The 20,314-nt window shown below is 46.7% G+C and overlaps 1 protein-coding gene across 1 annotated transcript in view; it reads left to right on the top strand.

Annotated features, from left to right (window-relative positions):
• The window catches only part of ADAM10 (ADAM metallopeptidase domain 10), a 1,301,929-nt gene that overhangs the window by 965,628 nt on the left and 315,987 nt on the right, over positions 1 to 20,314 (top strand). The window contains exon 9 of the mRNA XM_069624354.1: positions 16,676 to 16,839. Within this exon, the coding sequence (XP_069480455.1) occupies positions 16,676 to 16,839 (164 nt within the window). The remainder of the gene's footprint in view (positions 1 to 16,675; positions 16,840 to 20,314) is intronic.

The raw sequence follows: 20,314 nt of genomic DNA, 5'->3' as shown, positions 1-20,314 counted from the left end.
CACGATGTTCTACATCTGGAAGCAAGGGGGCACCTGATCCCCAGCCCTATCCAAGGAAGCGCAGGGCCTGTGGCACTGGGCCGTTGCCCAGGGGATGTTCCTGGTACCCTTCCACCTGGCAGGAGTAAAGAACGCCATCGCCGATTTGCTCAGAAGGGAGCTGCGTGCGTGCCACGAGTGGGAACTACGGCAGGATCAAGTGGATCTACTATTCCGACGATGGGGCAGTCCTCAGATAGATCTATTCGTGACGAACGCCAAGTGCCGGAGGTTAGCCAGCAGGTTTCCACAGCTGGGGAGCATGGAAGATGCATTCTCATTCGACTGGGACGGCCTGTTCCTGTATGCATTCCCAACGTTGCTTCTGCAATTCCTCAATCAACTCAAAACGGTCACGGTGCAGGATGATCCTCGTTGCAACGCCGTGGTAGATATGGTTCCTGGACCTTCTGGACTTGTCAGTGCATCCCTCCTGCCCCCCCCCCTCCACCCACCCCCTGTCAAACTGCCGACAGACGCAGATCTTCCAGCCAGGGAAGGAGGCGCCATCCTACATCACGACCCGGGATCGCTGAACCTGCAGGCCTGGCTCCTGCAGCACTAGAGTTTGGAGGCTACTATATCCGGTAGACTGCAAAGAGGTCCTTGCAAAGGCCAGGGCGTCCTCGACTCTCAAGTGCTACGGACATAAATGGAAGAGGTTCTCTGTCTGGTGCCACGCACAAACATTCAACCCTCAGCAGGTACGGCAGCACTTGAGGGGCCGTAATCTGCAATCGCTGGCCAAGGCGGTGCTGGCACATGCCTCCAAGATCCATCTGGCGGCTATCTCCCACTACACCAGAACTCTGGGGCTGTCGATGCTGTGCTCTCACCGACTAGTGAAGGTCATGAAAGGACTGTTCCGCTTGTTCCCGCCGGTGAAGCTCTCGGCGTGGGCGCTCATTGTGGTGCGGACCAGTCTCATAGGCCCGCCATTCGAGCGTCTGCATTCGGCGCCGTTGATATTCCTATCGTGGAAAACAGGGTTTCTTGTGGCCATTACCTCCGCACGACGAGTGGGACCGATCCAAGCCCTCTCCTGTAAACCTCCATACCTGACATTCCACGAGACGTGGGTAGTGCTGAGGACGCACCCCTCCTTCATGCCCATGGTGCCATCGGACTTCCATCTCAATGAGCCCTTGGTGTTAACTATTTTCTTCCAGTCGCCTTTGTCGCCGGCTGAGAGGACTTTGCACTCGCTGGATGTGGCTAGAGCGCTGAAGTTCTACGTGGACCGCACAAAGAGTTTTCGGAAGACAGCACAGCTGTTGGTGAATTTTGGACCTGTGGTCCAGGGGAAGGCCCTCTCGAAGGCTTCTATTTCCAGATGGCTCTCCGGCTGCATCATGCACTGTCACCGGTTGACAAACCGACCGTTGCTCGGCCGTCCGAGAGCCCATTCGACCAGAGCGATCGCTGCTACCACCGGGTTCCCGTCTGGTGTGCCCCTGCTGGACATATGCAGGGCTGCTACTTGGAGGTCGACGCACACCTTCATGAGATTCTACTGCGTCGACCGGAATTCCAGGGAGGAGTCCCGAGTCGGCCAGGCAGTGCTGCGCAACCTGTTCACTTGAAGGTGAGCGTGGTGAGGAGGTAAGAGATGCTTAATGTTGAGCCTTGCCACCTCCTGGTGTTGTGCATGCATTTACTGCTATGTATTCTTGCATTCATGAGCATGTGAATCCAAGCCAGACCCCATGCTGGAGAAGGAACAAGTTACTTAACTGTAACTGTTGTTCTCCAGCATGGGTCTGGCATGGATTCACATGCGAACCCTCCCTCCAACCCCTCTGTGGCTCTTCTCTTGGTCCTATTGCCACTTTTCGTGCTACCAAATCTGAAGATGGTTGCCCAGAGGAGGGTCTTAGGTAGAGGGCAGTCATTGGCTGGGGGCAGTATGACCCAGAGACCAGTGATTGATTACTAGTAGAAAGACCGTTCAGAAACGAAACTGATTTTTTTCTTTACCATGGATTCACAGCCTGACGGGGAATATTCATGAGCATGTGAATCCATGCCAGACCCATGCTGGAGAACAGTTACAGGTAAGTAACTTGTTCCTTGCTTGCCCCTGCTTTAAGTTGTGGGAGAGCCTTTATTAAATTGTTCTTATCCATTTGGGGCTAGGGCACATACTGTGTCCTCCCTTCCCTGTATGTATTAGAGGCATCTGCATTTTTGCTCTACTTCCCACAGCCTTCCCCGTAATTCCTCTTCTATTTCCCAGTGCCATCCGGCCAGCCCTGTTCGTCGACCAGCCTCCAGCCCATATACCCTCTACTCGGGGGTTATTTTCAGCCACCTCTTCACCACTCCCTTAGTCTTCACTCTGGTCTTTTGTGAATGTGTCAGCATCCCTTCCCTCCACATTTTCTCCTAACACTGTATTCTCCACCATCCCCCTCCCCCCAAGATGATCCACCCACACAGGCCCTTTTCCTTATCAACCCCTACGCGTTTTATTCCTTCAATGTCAATTTTTAGCAATATTTCCCTTGATTTCCTCTCTCCCAATCCCTCTCTTAGAGCACCTATATCCCTTCCTGTTTCTGGGGATGTTTGTAACCTTTGCAGTTTTGTTAGCAAACCTGTCAACCTATCCTGAAACTCCCTAGACCTGTACTCCGTCAATGCTGGTGCTTCAGGCGGATGGGTATACAGAAGTGGGGGAGGGGGGTCGTGGCCAGCGAGCATGCCGTGAGGACGTGTGCTCGAGAAGCTCCTGCCCGTGATCCTGGTACGGGTGAAATCGCGCAGACTTAACAACCCCCACAAACGCCCAAAAATAACAAATCCGGAAAGAGGAGCCTCTCCCCCATACCTGGAAATTGCTCCCAAGGAAAACCGAGCCAGGCAAATCCAGAAACGGGACCGGGGAAGAGGTGCCCCTCGGCCCCGCAAGATGGCGGCGCCCATGACACTAGTTGGGGAGGGGGACTGGAGCTCCCGGACGAAGAGACTGAGACCCCGGCGGACCAGCACAGACCACCCCACGCTTGTCCCTCCCGCGCGCTGTGAAGACCTGCTCCCGAACCGCTGGAGACCTGGCGGGGCAGCCCTCGGCTCTGTGTGTGGCTGGAGCCGCGGTGCGAATCGAGAGGAAGAGGCGGACACCGGGGCGAGCGGGAGCCCCTCTCCTCAATCAGCGTCCTCGGAGGCCCTGCCTCGAGCGAAAGGCGGCGAAAGAACGGTGCATCTTACACGGATCGGGAGACCTACTATGCGACCCCCGTCGTGCTGAGTCGGGGGATGAGCAGGAGAGGCGCCCAGAGCTGGAGAACGGAACGCGGACTGCGGCGTCCGCGCAGGCCTGCCGCACAGGGAGGTAAGTCCTGGGTTTGTGCAGACACCGGGGAGGCCAAGCTGCAGCCCCCACCCCCAGTGAGGCCACATATTACCCCTTGATTACCACGGGCCGAAAGAGGCTCGCGACACCTGCGGAGCAGCTTCTCCTCACTGCAACTGGGAGGCTGGACACACGCAAACGAAGATCGCACCCCACAGGCACAACCTGAGGCGACGCATGAACCCATAAGTGGAACTGAACCGCGGCACAATGCAAACAAGAACTTGCTACTGGGGCTGACTAGGGGACTGCGACCAACTGGCCATAGAGGAGCCTAAGGCTCATGAAGTACCCTGCCTAACACTGGACCTAAAGGCAGAGATGCCCCCGTCTAAAGCAAAGGCAAAACTATCGACGACAATGGACTCCTATACGACGGTCAGGCCCAAACAGCCGTTACAGCAGGACCCAGACCCCAATGCAGCGCCGCCACAGCCGGAGGCGGAACCCAAGAACACACTGGTCCTTCAAGCTATTGCAGCACTGCGCACCTCTATCGAAACAAAAATAGGGGAAATGAGGGCGGATATGCAACTCATGCGACAAGATGCCCGCAACCTAACGGAGAGAGTAAACCCAATGAAGCGACCCTGCGAGACAACGTCGCTATCACCTCAGACCTGAAGGCAAAGGTAACGGAATTGGAACTGAAAGTAGCGATGCTGGAGGCGAGATCTGAGGATGCGGAGGGCCGCGCACGGCGCAATAATGTTAGGATCCTGGGGGTCCCGGAGGACATGGAAGGCTCGGACCCTACAGACTTTGTAGAGACATTGCTCCTACAAGAAATCGGGGCGGGGAAACTTTCCCAGGGGTTCTCAGTGGAGTGTGCCCACAGATCTCTCCAAAAGGTCCCTACCCCCACCCCCCCCACCCCCCGGGGTCGCACCCACGCCCGATAATAGCAAAAATCCTCAAGTTCCACGACAGGGAAACAATACTGCGCCACTGCAGAGAAGGCGAAGCGATCAGAAGACAGGACTCCAGAATAGTCATATAGCCTGATTACACCCCTACGGTACAGCGAGCCAGAAATTCCTTTATACCAGTGAAAGCTAGGCTACGAACGCTTAATATAAAATACATGTTGCTCAACCCATCTCGCCTTAAAGTCTTATATAAAGGGAAGGCAATCTTCTTAGAGACCCCAGAGGCGGCAACCATGTGGATGGAGCACAACAATTTGGCCGAGAACGGAGAGGATCCTCAGGAAAACAGATAGGAGCGAAATGAACAACAAAATGAACAACCATGAAATGTCCCACACTGGAGATGAGACACTTAACCGGATACTGCAAGGGACTGCACTGAGAATATAGCTACGTCGGGCAGGACCACGAAGAACCACGAGCAAATACACGGCTGACACTCCCCCTCACGGAAAGTGCAGGTCAAATGCCTACACACCACCCGCGCCGAAAGGCCTGGAGAGGCCCAGAAGGCTCGGGAGCCCCTGAGCGCTGCAAGTTAGAAGCCACTGCTGGGGGCAGTTTCCAGTTAAGTTTTTGGTTATTCATCCGTTCAGATGAAAGTTACAACAGTTGGTAAGTCTCCAGAATGTATCAACTTGAATGAGGGGGAGAGGGCTGAAGGGGGTGACACCCTGGGGGTAACCTCCCTACAAGACATTGTGATCAGCAACCTCCAACCTAAAGTAAAATGGCGGGGAATGTGAAAATAATGACATGGAACGTGAGGGGTCTTGGTACTTACCTTCGAAGGAACAGAATTAATCATATTTACAGAGGAAAAAGGTTGGGATAGCGCTCTTGCAAGAGACGCACTGCACAACGACATCTATGGACAAACTTCAGGAGCACTGGGGGGGGAACAGGGATTTGGTACCGCTTACTCGAAATATGCTAGAGGGGTATACACATGGATCCACCCCCAGCTCCCCTTCCGTGAACTCTTACCTACCTAACAGCATCCCGGCCTACCTGGCTTCGATGTACGACATAACCACTCTACATAGAGACTGCCTTTTTATTTGGGGTGGTGATTTCAATTGTATGCGGGATCCCATGCTAGATAGGTCGCTACCACCGCCTACCACCACTATGGCTGCCTCGACAGCACTAAACACGCTGATAGACATACTAGAATTGGCTGATATATGGAGAGAACTCCACCCCCACACACGACATTACTCCTACTTCTCATCCCCACATGGCCTCCACACGAGGCTAGACTACATTTTTATCGGCAGGGAACACCTATCCCAGATGGAAGGAGCAGAATACTTAGGAAGGACGATCTCAGACCACTCCCCCCTAATGGTAAATTGGAATCGTGCCGGCCCCAGGCCCCGCATCCCTATGTGGCGCATGCCAATAACGGCCCTGAAGGACCAAGCATTCAGAGATGAACTGCAGGATACGATAGACTACATAGAGCTAAATAAGGGAAGTGTAGACTATGTAAGCACGACATGGGAGGCCCTAAAGGTGGTGACCAGGGGAGAGATACTGGCGAAAGCAGGTGGCATCAGAAAATCGCTACGCGAAGAATTAGAGCTGGGCGAGGCAGAGATTCAGAAGCTTAGTACAGACCCCATAGACCCACAACATCATGAAGGCAGACTTCGTACACTCTGCGAGGAATGCTCGAATGCTTGGAGCAGGCTCGCTAAGTTCAACTTTGCCACCAGAACGAACAGGACGCACACAGAAGCAGATAGACCTAGTAGGCTCCTGGCCTGGCTCTGCAGGAAGGAACATCCCAGACACACCATTACCCTGATCCAAGACGAACAGGGCAATACACACCAGACCCAACCGAGAATAAATGACACCTTTAAGAATTATTACGAACACCTATACTCTCACGAAATAGAAATATCTGGGGACCACATAGCGGATACCTTAGACGAGATAGGACTGCCTAGGCTCTCCCCAGAACAGGCCGAAGAACTAGAGGCAGATATTACAACAGAAGACATTGCCGAAGCGATCAAGGCACAAGCTACGGCTAAGGCTCCAGGGAGCGATGGGTTGCCCTCGGAATCCTACAAAACTTATAGCTCCTCTCTGACACCACTCTTACATGAGGTCTTCCAGGAAATATACGAGTGAGGCAGCTTACCTGACAGCATGAGGGAAACCCTAGTGATCCCAGTTCTTAAGCCAAACAAGCCGACAGAGCACTGCGATTCATATCGCCCGCTAGCTATGCTCAACCACGATGTTAAACTGTTAACCACAATCCTAGCTCAGAGACTGTCCAGACAGATGGGGCATATCGTACACTCAGATCAGTGTTGGTTTGTCCCAGGCCGAAACACGACCGTGAACTTACGCGGATTTCAACACGTTATTGCACAAACAGATGCGAGCACTGAATCCTACGCCCTGCTATCACTAGACTCCATCAAGGCGTTCGATTCCATATACTGGGAGTGGTTATTAGCAGTTCTGAAGGAATTCAGGTTCGGCCCACGCTTTATCAGGTGGATCCGAATACTCTACACCGAACCAAGCGCACGGGTAAAAACTGGGAGACATGTGTCGGAAGTTTGGGAGATATGCAGAGGTACCAGTCAAGGCTGCCCGCTATCCCCCATGCTTTACATACTGGGATTAGAACCCATAGCTATCTATTTTCGGAAACAATTTTTCGATGCCGGAATAAGGCTAGGGGCGATAGATCACATAATCTCACTGTACGCGGACAATGTGCTTTTGTATGTCAGGGACCCCCACCTCAATGTCCCAACCATGCTGGACGTCCTTGATAGTTTTTCCAAAGTCTCAGGCATACAATTCAACAAGGCAAAATCCTGCCTATTCCCACTAGCTGGCCTTGGGGACACATCCTCGGAGGAGCTTCCAACACTAGGGATACAGTGGCAGACCACCAAGTTCCGCTACTTGGGCATCCAGATCATGCACACTCCCCAACTGATACACAAACATAACACTAATGCAGCAATACCTGCGCTGCGCGGATCAATGTCCTTCTGGGCACGCTCCCACTGTCGGCAATGGGGAGAATTTCGGTAACCAAAATGATAGTCCTCCCTAGGCTCTTGTATAGGTTCCAAAATGTGCAGTATTACATCAAGAACTTGTTTTTCCGCCTATTAGGGTCAATAACACGAGATTTTATCTGGGGGCGGGGCAGGCACAGAATAGCACACTCCACACTAGTCCTACAACACTCTCAAGGCGGAATCCAACTCCCGCACTTCGAAAAATATTACTTAGCAGCCCAACTCGGCTTTGTGTCCAAATGGCTAGCTGACAAGATCACATCCGAGACTCCCCTGCTACAGTCCCTGATTTCTCCACTGCAACTTAAAGAACTCATTTGGGCACCACAACACCTGCTGAGTGACACACCCTTTATAGCCACTCTGGGGAAACAAATTTGGCAAAGAACGAAATCACTAAGAAATCTAACACACCTGTACTCCCCAGAAATACCACTGATTTGGGACCTGTGTAGGTCAGACTCGGACTTGTTGCATCTCAGGACCTGGGAGAAGAAGGGGGTTTACATGTGGGGAGATCTTTATGAAGAAGGCTCCTTTAAAGAGTTCAACATACTACAGAACGTAGACGGGATACCCACTAGTCAATACTTGTGGTACTGAAAGATACGCGAAATAGCAAGACACAAATGGGACACCTGGCCAGAAGAACCTGAATCTGATCCTCTCACAACTTTATTATATAACCTAGGCGAGGGGCAGAGACCGGTCTCCCAAATATACAGCCACCTCAACGATAACCCCAACCCAAAGGGAGAGACCCTGAAAAGCAAATGGGAAACGGACATTGGCCGAGAACTCTCGGAGGCAGAATGGTGCAGGGCGCTAATATTCCCTAAGGCTGTGTCGAGAAACCAGATTCCGCTTTATACAACTAAACGTCCTGCATCGGACATATCTCACACCACACAGACTGGTGACATTCAACAGAAATGCGAGCTCCGACTGTCCATGGTGCAGGGTGGACGGGGCTGACCTCATACATATGTTCTGGGAGTGCAACAATGTACAATCCCTGTGGGCAAAAGTCAAGCTGACACTTGAGAAGGCAGGAACCTCCAAATACAGATGGACTCCTGAAGAATGCATCCTAGGAACGTACCCTAGACCGGCCAAACGTAAGCATCTGGTGAAACTAATGGACCTATCGTGCCTTCTGGCCAAAAGACATAGCGCCATGTCCTGGAGAAAGCCAGCAGGGCCCAGATATGGCGCCTGGCACAGCGAACTTATCAGATGGATTGATGCAGAAACTAAGGCTTGGGCAGATCTACCGATGAGTCCAGCTCCACCCTAGAAGCATGGAGGGAGATAGTTAGAACTATAACATACCTCTCGGACGATAAACCCCCATGAACAAACACGAACTAGACCGTGCTGAACTGCAAAACTTAGAAGCTCACGTGGGAGGCCCCCAAACACGTATGGAAACTGCTGCATTCAAGAACCCCCAACCCCCCTATACCACCCCCTACAGAAGCCTTGTTAACTGCACGAGGAAGACTGGATACGGAGACAGTTTATGTTAATGTTATCAGTGTACTGTTTGTTTGGAACGCTCTCTCATTCTATCTCTTGCTTCCCTCACCCCCCCTCCCTCTTTCTTTCTCCCCGTCCCCTGCCTTCCTCCCCGTTCGCTCTTCCCCCTTCTTCCCACCCCCCCCTCACCTCTGTTAACTATGATATTACTCCAAAGAGTTAGTATTATTTGGCACGATTGACCTGCCATGTACCACTGTTTTTATGATAAATGCCAATAAACAAACTTGAAAATAAAATACAGAAGTGGGGGAATGGTAGCCTGTGATGTTACTAACACTGTAGGGGCCCTACTGCAACAGAAGGGGTCGCCATCACAACGGGTATATAACACGGATTGGTATATCTTTCTGCAGGATATGGTGTTAAGGGATATAATCCCCCCCGACTCCCTACCTGTATCCCACCTTCCCCCTTCCCCCTTTCCGCACTTCTCACTTTTCTGCCTCTGCTCCATCCCCTTGATCCTCTATATCTTCGAACATAGGCCAAAGATCGAGAATCTCTTTTCTCTTCGGTAGCTGCTTCCCCCTTATATTTCACTACTAAAAATCTGGACATGTGTTCCAAAATGCTCTTGTGCGAGCCCTGGCCATGGGTGTGGCATCCCCCTCCTCCTGTCTCACCTATCCACTGCGAATGATACTTTTCCACCCTTCACGATAGTGGCAGGGCCTTATACATGTGATCTATTGGTGATCCTACCCCCATGCTTGTTTTGTTTATTATTTGTACAGTGCGCCACACCCTAAGGTGTCTGGCCGCTAACTCAAGACAACTTGGTGTACATACATGAACACATGTAGAAGGTACATGTAATGATGCAAGGTATTTGCTTAGTATAGGTGCAGAGTCAGACAAATAACAGTAAGTAACAGTTGCTAGAATAAGAGGGATTACATATATACATTCGTCCTAGCATAAGTGCTAGGGCTATTTTACAAGAACTATTGTAATCTGGATTGTGATCTCAGACAATACGGGCAGTGTCTTTGGTAAGGAGCCATATTTTAGTTTTGGTCCTGAAACTCTGGAGGTTCTGGTCGTTGCGCAGGTTCAGTTGGAGGGCATTCCAAGCCAAAGCTGCTTGTACTGGGAAGCTAGTACCTCCCGCTCTTTAAGTTGAAGCGGGGCAGGTTGATGCAGTGGGAGTTGGCTGATCTCAGCGGTCTCAGTGAAGTTTTGGAGGCCATTTTGTCGATCAAGTATTTCGGGGGAGCATTCTGGAGGCATTTGTGTGAAATGTAGACTAGTTTAAAGAAATTTCTGTCCAGGATGGAGAGCCATTTGCGTCGTCTTGTTTCCGAAATGTGGTCTTTTCTAGGGATGCTCAAGGCAGTTCTTAAAGCGTTATTTTGCAGGGTTTGGAGTTTTAGTATTTGTTTGTTGGCCCCTGTGTAGAGGGCGTTGCAGTAATCCAGTTTAGACGAGATTAGTGCTCGTGCCAGGATCATGCAGCTGTTAGTAGAAAGTTTTTGCATGCATGAATAAGTTTGCAAGTATAAGTGGTGGCTGACACAGTGGCACTAGCTTGTTTCTTAAGGTTCAAGGTGGAGTTAAGGTAGAAGCCTAGGATTTTACTTTCCTTCGCTGTAGTGATCAGGTTGCCGTCGATATTGAATGAGGTGTATTTGGGGTTGAGTTTTTTGAGGTGCCTTAAATGAGAATTTAAGTTTTTTTTGTCGTTCAAGCACAAGCGATGGGTGGCCATCCATGCCTAAATGACAAGGTAGATAGTATTTAATCTGTCGTTGTCAACGTCATTACCAGAAAGTGGGATCAGTATCTGGGTGTCATCTGCATAGCTGGTGTAGATGACATCCAGACGATCCAGGATGTCGAATAATGGTTTGGTAAACACATTATATAGTGAGGGTAAACGCAGGAACCTTATGGCACCCCGCAAGTGATGGCGATTGGGTCAGCAGCATCTGAGGGAGAGAATACACATCATTCTGTCATTAAGGAAGGATTTAATCCAACTTAGGCCTCTGGGGAGAAGTTTGCTGCCGAGGATAGGTGTTGACAGAGTATATTGTGATCAACAAGATCAAAGGCAGTGGACAAGTCTAGTAGTAAAAGTAATGCATTGTCTGCTGTCTTTTATTAGATCAATTTGCATTTTCAGATCTAGAAGGGCTGTTTCGGTTCCATGAAGTGGTCTAAATCCAGATTGTCTAAGCCCTAAGAGGTTGTTGGTCTCTAGGTCGGACTGAATTTGAAGGTAGGCTGCTTTATTGATAGTTTTCAGAAGGAAAGGCACTGTGGTTATAGGCCTATAGTTAGTTGGGATGGTAGGGTTGAGCATAGCTTTTTTGACCAAAGGTAGAATCCAGGCGTCTTTTAGATTAGTAGGAACCTGACATGATTTTAATGAGGCATTTATTAGTCTAATGATGAAGAGGGTGAGATCTTTAACTGCATCTTTTATAATTTGTGCCGGGCAAATATCGCCTTGGCATCAAAGGTTTTAGCGAATTAATAATTTTTGCGACCTCAGTAGTGGCGACACGAGCAAATTTGAATGCAGGTAGTGTTCTTCAGGATGGTAGAGTCTAGATTCTGAGCTGTGTCAATGCCATGGATGTTAAGTCTCTTAGAGGCGATTTTCTTTTAGAGGGTTGGAATTTTGTTGTCTAAAGCATTCTGGATGCCAGTGCACCAAGCTTTCTTTCGGGTGAGTCATCCGGAGCTATAGGTGATTCTAATTCCCCAAGTATTCTAAATAGTTCCTTAATACTGGAGCTGGCATTTTGGATTCTATCATTGTATGTTTCCTGTTTAGTTTTAATAATCTCTGCTTTGTAACGTGCAGATATTTCTGTGGCTATAAGCTTGTTTTCCTTGGAAGGTAGATTTTTCCATGTGGTTTCACATTTTCGTTTTTCAGCCCTCAAGGCTTTCAGTTGAGGTGTGTAGCAGGTATTAAGGTGGTCTTTAGGTTTGCTCTTGCGTAGTTTCAAGGGGGCAATGGTGTCGAGGGCTATTGTGATCGTGTTGTTGAAGAGGTCTGAGTTCCTCCGGGTTTTCAGAGTTATTGGCTTTAAGTGTTGGGATCAGCAAGGGGGCTAATTTTTCAGATGTGAGGTTACGCTCGTTTCTGGTAAGTAAGGGAGGTGCAGAAGGCTTATTTCTAGGGACTGGACGGTTGGTGTTGATGGTGAAGGCGATAAAGGAATGGTCTGTCCAGGATTATGGTTCAATGGCCGTAATTGCAGTTGGGCAGTTGTGGTCAGCCAGCCAATCCAGTGTTCGACCTTTCATGTGGGTAGGTTGGGTAATTCTCGATGCAAAGTTCCGCTTGTTAAAGGATTCTTCCGGGGATTTGGCAGCCTGGTCATTTGGGTCAGCTAGGCCTAAATTGAAGTCGCCCAGTATTAAGATTTGTGAGTTTGGTTTTGTGTTGTCAGAGCAGAGAGATAATGTCCTCCTCGAAGTTTCCTAGTGGGCCTGGTATGAGGTGGACAGTAATTGTACTCGAGTGGGAGGTTGTTATTTTAATAGTGAGCAATTTGCATGATTTAGGATAGACGGTAGTTGCCGGTCTGAGTGCTAATTTAGTACGGGCTATGAATGCAACCCCTCCGCCCTTAGCATTCTCTATATCAGCCTGTGTGAGGGTATAGGAGTCTGGAATAGCTACCCTAAGAGAAGGCCCTGCTGCTGCATGCAGCCAAGTCTCCGATACTGCTAGGAAGTCGAGATTGTTGTCTTTAGATCAACTATATCAGTTATGTGTGCAACAATTCATCTTGCGTTGATAAGACCACCTTTGATAAGTGCAGGCTTTGAGCAGGAGAGTGAGGTGGTTTAGGATGTGATGGGGCGGTTAGTCCTTTGCCTCGCTTTAGATTCTGTTTTTTAGGTGGGGTCTCAGCGGCAGTAAGGCATGGTAAATTATGTATAGAGCTAAGAGGAATGTTAGTTGGTTTCTCTTGATAGATGTTAACTAGAGGAGATGAAATAATGAACCTAGAAGCAAGTCTTTTGTTTCTCATGGTGTCACGGCAAGGTTGATTTGGAGTCTGCTTCGTTGTGAACCGCACGACTAGTCCTTACCAGCCCCGCAAAGCCCCTCTAATGCACTGTGTACGCTGCTGCTTGCTTGTAACAACAAAAACAAAAGAATCAACCCCCCCCCCCCCCCCTCACCCTTCTCAATCAGCCTTCCATACGCACACATGGCACTCCAAGAGATCGGGCAACACCACACCACAAATCACAAAATGACTGCCCCGTCTAGGGCCTACTTTTGCACCCACAAAACACAACTACCATAAACTAAAACGCTGCACTACACAAACAACTGCTACTTATTCCAGGCCTACTACTTATGAGACCATTACTCTGTATTTCCATAGACCTCCTTTAAATATTCTGCCTCATGGTACCACCTTTCCTCCCCTTCCGAGGAGGGGATCCTTGCCTTACCTCATAATGCCTTACCTTATGATACTTAACTGAACCACACAATCACTAATACAAATTTTATCAACAATAGCCCTACCCTCATCCGGTCATATCAATGACCTCGCTCTCCACATGCTCACATCTCTCCTACTTCCCCATGCATCTGTCCCCTACTTGTTATCGCTTACAAGGGTACTCAGATGTGCGTCCTCACCCGAACTCCTCTGTCACAGGGTTCGAACAACGGCCTGCAATCTTCTCTGAGCCGCACCCCGCTTCAAAGAGCAGAGGGGACTTTTTCTTAAAATGGCCCCTACTAGAATACTCGGAACATGTGTTTTTTTTCAGGACTGGTCGCTGTAGGTGGGCGCGACTCTTTCTGGAGAATTGGCCGGAAGCCTCGACAGGTATGGGGGCACTGGGATCATGTCGGGGTAACCAATTGAAAATAAGACCCTGAACACTCACACCAGAGAGAATACAACCCGCTAGGGAAGAAAGGTCTGAGTCGATCTTGTAGGGATAACAAGTTTAATCTCATGTGCAGATGAGAGCAACAGCAAAGAACTCTGCTGCCAAGAACATTCTGCCAAAAAGAGATACTAGCAGAAACATGTAAAGCAAAACATGGTCATAAGTGACACTATACATACAGTGATAAAACAGGCGGCTAATTCGATGGACCCTATACAGGTGCTGCTTTATCCATATGGGATGACAGTTTATTGGTCCCAGCCCAGTCCATCCGTCTTCCATCATGTGGCCACTTCGGGGCTCATCTGAGACAACAAATTCATTATACTTATACTATACAGCTTGATTATCACTCAAACTGTGCACTAGGCAGGCTTCAAAATGGACACGCAAGAGGTTCCTGGGCATGCTAACCTTCTCTCACACACACATTTCACTCACTCCGCGCCATACGGCTCCAAGGTCTCCACCCTCGTTTTGAACTATAATTTATCCCTCCCAGCACCTCGTAATCCAAATCTCATGGTTGTCTCTTCAAAGATGCACCCTGTCCATCCTCTTTGAACAGTTCAGGATTTGTCACTTTGGCGTTGGTGGTCAAAGGTCACCTAGTGTAATGGAATTCAGGGATCTTTAGGATTTAGTCAGTTATATGGGCTATAACTTGTGGTTACTCTGGAATGGGCCAGGTCATGCTTTGGCCAAAGTGAGAACATGCACACCAGGCGCCGGCCTTTGATAGCAGCCTTGTAGGGCACATTCTTCTTGGGTGAAAGAAACATCTTCACAACACTTTCACTAACAATGAACAAACAGTGTGGCGAGTGGGGGTGTGAACTGTCCTCATGGGAGCTTAGACATGACCGGAGATTTCCGTTGCCTTGTGGATTCGGGCCTAGTGCATGCAATTCCGCCTTTACCTTTCTTACTGTGCAAGCTTTCGCTCCTACCTACAATTATTAATATATACGTAAAATAGTGATGCCGCCCACACCTTGAGCCACATATGAATATACGATCATTGTTAGCAAGAGGTCCTCCTGGACGGGAAGGCATCCGTTTCACTGAGCCCCCTGGTTCATTACAATGCCTCGAATGGATTTTGCCTTACTTTAAAGCACCTGGGGGTGTGGGGGTGGCTGCCCTTTCTTTAACAATTCAGATAATTTAGAAGCTAAATGTGGGGGGTAATGGGTCTGGGCACACCTGAGAAGAGGCCATTTACTCCAAACCAGTTCATGCCATAGCTCCCTCTTCTGCATTATCCCGTTTAGAGACACAAGTCTCAGATTGTGCGTTGAAATCGCCAGCAGCCATTACCACTGGCAGGTGGACGGGTATATCTGAAGTGTATTACATTCTCTAGGACTTCGAATAGTTGTTGGTCAATCTTACCACCACATGGTCGCAAGTAGGCATTTAAACCATAGCATTTTGAACACCCCAGCACAATAAATAACCCAAACAATTAAATCATGACAATTGGTGGCAACAGGGATTATTGGATACCTTAAATTAACATGCAGCCAAACAGTTAAACCCTGGGAGGCTGACACATGTTGCCCTCATTTGCACTGGTAGCCAGCTTTCAGAACAGAATCCAGCTCCCTGGTTTCTTTGAAACATATCAGGAATTGCTCTATTCGTGCCGTCTTGATCCTATAACTTTAAAGAAATGGCAGCAATGCTCCGCGAAACCGAATTTTCCTCCAGTGGTTGGGTGATTTGCATAGCTGTGGTCAATGCGCAAGGCATAGAAAGAGGACTTCAGCCTATCCCTCGGTTCGTTTTCAGAAGATCTAATGTTACAAGAATGGGACACTGACCATGTTCTCAGGTGCTGCCTGCTTTCTGCAAATATACTAGTGGACAATAAATGGACTATTCAGAACAACTCGTGCCTCACTGCAGTCTGCAAATATCTTTTCGTACGACAATTTGAATCAGCGGCAGGGTAAGTCCTAACGTGCATCGAAAGCGGCACTTCATCAGCTTCGGATTCTTCAGGGTAACTTTAATTGCATCAAAATCATGGTGGTGCAAATCATGGGACTTGGAGGCTGATCAAGTAATGTTCCTTACTGTGAGAAGGCAACAGATAGTGTGGCAAATCCAGTGAATCACCTTATTAATCAGGCCAGCACCACCTGGGAGTTTGGACACATTCGTCATGAACAAAACATTAGGTGGAACGTTGTAAGAGATGCCCAACTGACTGCCTGCTGCTGCAAACTTGTCATGCTTTAAACTAGTTACTGTCAGCATATATTAAAACTGCTTTCGGTAGTACTGTGGTTTGTTGGCCCATTGGCCGTCTCTGGGCCTTTTCTGCTTCCTAAAATGATGTATTTTGGGACATGAAACGGATATATGGGAATGCGTGACACATTGTCCGCTACGTCCACATTTTTAGTGTGTGCGCACACCAGTTGTTGCCATGTCTCCCCAGCAAGACATTCCCTACTTTTCAGTGGAATGTCAGCTAGTATTTCTAGAGTTTTTCAGAAGTAAATGGCACACCAGCCCTTAGTTGCATTTTTTCATTAATGGCTGCAAGTAGCTTTAGCTAACTTAAATGCCATATTAGTTGTCAGAGTGAAAATGTATCTCTATAAAGACAAGGTGTATGTCAATATTTTGAGTTCATGTTTCCTCTAAACGTTTTGACATGAGCAGTTATTTTTTAGCTGTTTTTCATTGTGATCTTTCTGCAGAATGTTTTTTCAATTATTTACGAACACTGATTTTCTCCAGTTTCCCTCTGAAAACGAATTTGCTGGTCGTTATGTCATTTTGATACTGAAAAGTCTAATTGTACTTTGTAGTGGCCAATAGTTTTTTTTTTTCTCTACAATATTCCTTTTCAGGCAGCTCTGGGGGGATTTGCGAGAAGAGCAAGCTCTATTCAGATGGCAAAAAGAAATCGTTGAACACTGGCATCATCACTGTCCAGAACTATGGTTCCCACGTCCCCCCTAAGGTGTCTCACATCACGTTTGCACATGAAGTCGGACATAACTTTGGTTCCCCTGTAAGTACTGATTTTCTGATTCATAATTTAACATTACGTCCTTTTTACCACCTGTCTTTTCTCTGACGCTCGATTTTGCGCCTTGTTGCTGCTTCTTATAAGCATTAAAAAGTTAACACTGCTTCCTTTCCAGGATGCCTGGTCAGATAATGACTACTACTGTTTGCTTGTTTCATTCCATATGACTGTTTGCATTTTAAAAACTACAAAAACATCTATAATTGTTCACAAAACAACATCCAGCCCCCCAAAAAAAACACCTGCCGTGATCTTTCCACTACGTTTCTTAAGGTTCCTGGGGTTGAGGGGTTTGTTGGTGAATATAGTTTTGTACAGTTAGTTTTCTGGTCAGGCTCTTCCTCTAGTCCGATTGCATCAGGCGACTTCCTCTACCCAGATCGAAGTCAGTCACTGCCAGATGGGCGGGGGATGGTGCATTCTCCCAGGGTAATTGCCAGTAGCATATTTACAGGTATCTTAATTATACTCTTTTCTGGTATATGCCATGCACCACTTTTTAAATGATAGATTTCATGGGATAGTGTATTTGAATTGCATCAAACCTGACATTATCCTGGTGCTGTTAATAGAAAATTACTTGATTGGAAAACTTGTTTATAATGTTTTGTTTACTACATTTGGTGGTGCATTGCCATCACAAAAGGAACATGCCTTGGCAAGCATCTTTTGTATAGTTTACATTTTATTTTTATACGTAGCCCTTTTAGCATGGATCTCCAGTATGAACCTTGGGGTGCATTTTGGGAGGCCACCTTATTAAGGTGAATAAGGAGACACTGTGATTATAACCAGAACGAATCAAGGTATTGTAGCAGAGCAGCAAGGTTTAGTCTCAGGAGGCTGCAAGTGGTCTAGTGCTACAATGAGTTATTAGGCTTTTAAAATGCACAATAAGCAAGCAAAACTCTTAGGCGCAAATTTTACACACTTTACTATAACAGATATATAGTTATAAAAGCCAGCAAAGTAACGGCTTTTAATTTCCTACAACAGCAGTACTCCAAAAGGATTATTGAAAGGGGGTATTTGAAGGTCCGAGAAATGAATAGACATATAATGTTAACAACATCTAAAACGGACCGAGCGAAAGAGGAGGAGCAAAATACTACCAGGTTAATTTTGACATTTGGAAGCCATTCGAGTATTAGACGAATAGTCAACAAGTACTGGAAAGTGCTCTAAGCCGATAAAGATATAGGTGACATGCTTCATGACCATCCTGATATTACCTTTCGTAAAAGTGCCTCCATCAAAGACTTATTGGTGAAAAGTTATATGGCCATAGAAAGGAACGACACTAATACCAATTGGCTTTCCCTAACAGGAACAGGCTTCTTCAAATGTACCAGATGTAAGATCTGTAAATATGCAAAGAATTGCAAAAGTTACGAGCATTCTATACTGAAACATCTGGTCTACATCAACAGCAAAATTACATGCAAATCTGAACTGGTGGTATATGCTTTGATATGTCCTTGCTCAAAATGGTACATCGGAAGCACAAAATGCAAGCTGAAAGTACGTATCTTGCAACATGTGAGAGCCATTATTAATAAGGACTGCTCTTACCCTATGGCTAAACATTTTTCGGAAATGCATAACGCCGATCCAGCTTATCTTACGTTTTTTGGCATTCATAAGGTCATCCCAGGCCCTAGGGGAGGTGACAATGAAAGAACACTCCGCCAAGAAGAGACTAAATATATCTTAGACTTTGAGAGTAAAACACCGTTGGGACATAACATCGATGAGGAGCTTTACACTTTTTTGGGGACATAAAGATCATATTGAATACGAGAATACCCCCGGCAGCTCATTCATTCAAAGGACCCTTTTTCATATTTGTATATGCTTAATGGTTTGCGCATTGTTTCATTTTTTATTCCTTTTTTACGTATCACTGCTTTCTTTCACTTTTTATGGTGACTTTCAATTTGACTCTAAAACAATTTGTTTAATAGACTTTATCTCAGGTATGCCCATAGGGAGGCCTGTTTTTGATTTATTTATCTTAGCCTGGCAAGCAAGCAGTGGTAATCTGAACACAATTCTAAGATATTAGATGTGTTGAAGATGGTGTGATGACATTTTTCTAGTTTAGAGTTGACATCTGGGCATTTATTACCTAGTATGCACATTTGACACTCGAAAGCATCCTCTCTCTTTTATATGTATTTTTATATCTATTTTTTGATATTATCAAGTTAAAAAAACATGGGAACACCATATGGCAAGGGAGTTATTTGAAGTTACTACTAAAAGTAGATGTTGGGATATATTTGTTTTTATTGTGTTGTACTATACAAGCAAAAATAATTCCTTTTTGTATTGAAGTATTTTTAGAGAGATGTCTACAGCTTGCTCTATGCACTTTACAATATGACATGAATGTTCTCTATATCCTTCTATATGTATTTACCGTATCATAGGAATGCATTGTTTGCACAGTAGCACCACACACTTTATATTGTCTCACCGCTACTCATTTAGCGAAGATATTATTCTCGCTTCCAGGCACTTCATAATGATGGTGAGATACATAAGTTGTCACTTCCTTGCTCTGCTAAGATTTTTGGCAGATTTATTTTGTTACCCCTGCCTCCATGTACCCAATGCGAAAGACAACACTATATTATTTAGTCAAAAAAAACATGGGAACATCAAATGGCAAGGGAGTTACTTGAAGTCACCACTAGGAGTAGATGTTAGGATATATTTGTTTTTACTGTGTCGCATTACACAAGAAAAAAATTCCTTTACTATATTGGAATATTTTAGAGAGATGTCTATAGTTTGCATTATGCACGTTATAATATGACATGAATGTTCTCCATTGTTTTTTATATGAATCTACTATATCATAGGAATGCATTGTTTACACAGAAGCACTATGCACTTTATATATATTAATCTCGCTTGTAGGCACTCCATAAACATGGCAAGATGCATAAGTAGTCACCTCTTTGCTCTGCGTACATCTTAGGCAGATTTATTTTGTTACCCCTGCCTCTATGTATCCAATGGGAAAGACAACACTATGTTAACAATATGGGAGTTTTGATGTTTTTCGTATTGCCCTCACATTTGGGGTTTGTGCCATATATTATGAATAGCACCAACACCTTAAATGCCAAATTTACTCGTATTTGTCTTGCTATGGCTGAAAAGTCATGTTTGATATTTAAACATATGCGTATACCATTCAGCAATGTGAACCAGTAGCCCAAGCTAAGGTGGCTAATTGCCACTATTTTTGAGATTTTAAGTCACCTTATTTATGTCTTCCACTGGGGTGGGAGTGTTTGGTATATAAACAAACACTCTATGGTTGATTGACTGTGAACAAGCCACTGGTTAGTGGTGAAACGAGTCAGGCTGCCGTCTGGCTAAGCAAAAAATTTGCACTGGGAGATTATTTTTTATCTGCTGCAAATGCAAAATAAAGGCTGTTATA

This window comes from Ambystoma mexicanum, chromosome 11, assembly GCF_040938575.1.
Source record: "Ambystoma mexicanum isolate Mex_15411 chromosome 11, UKY_AmexF1_1, whole genome shotgun sequence".
NCBI classification, from domain to species: domain Eukaryota; kingdom Metazoa; phylum Chordata; class Amphibia; order Caudata; family Ambystomatidae; genus Ambystoma; species Ambystoma mexicanum.
The sequence above is the reverse complement of the archived record's forward strand: the minus strand, read 5'-3'. Positions and strand labels throughout refer to the sequence as shown.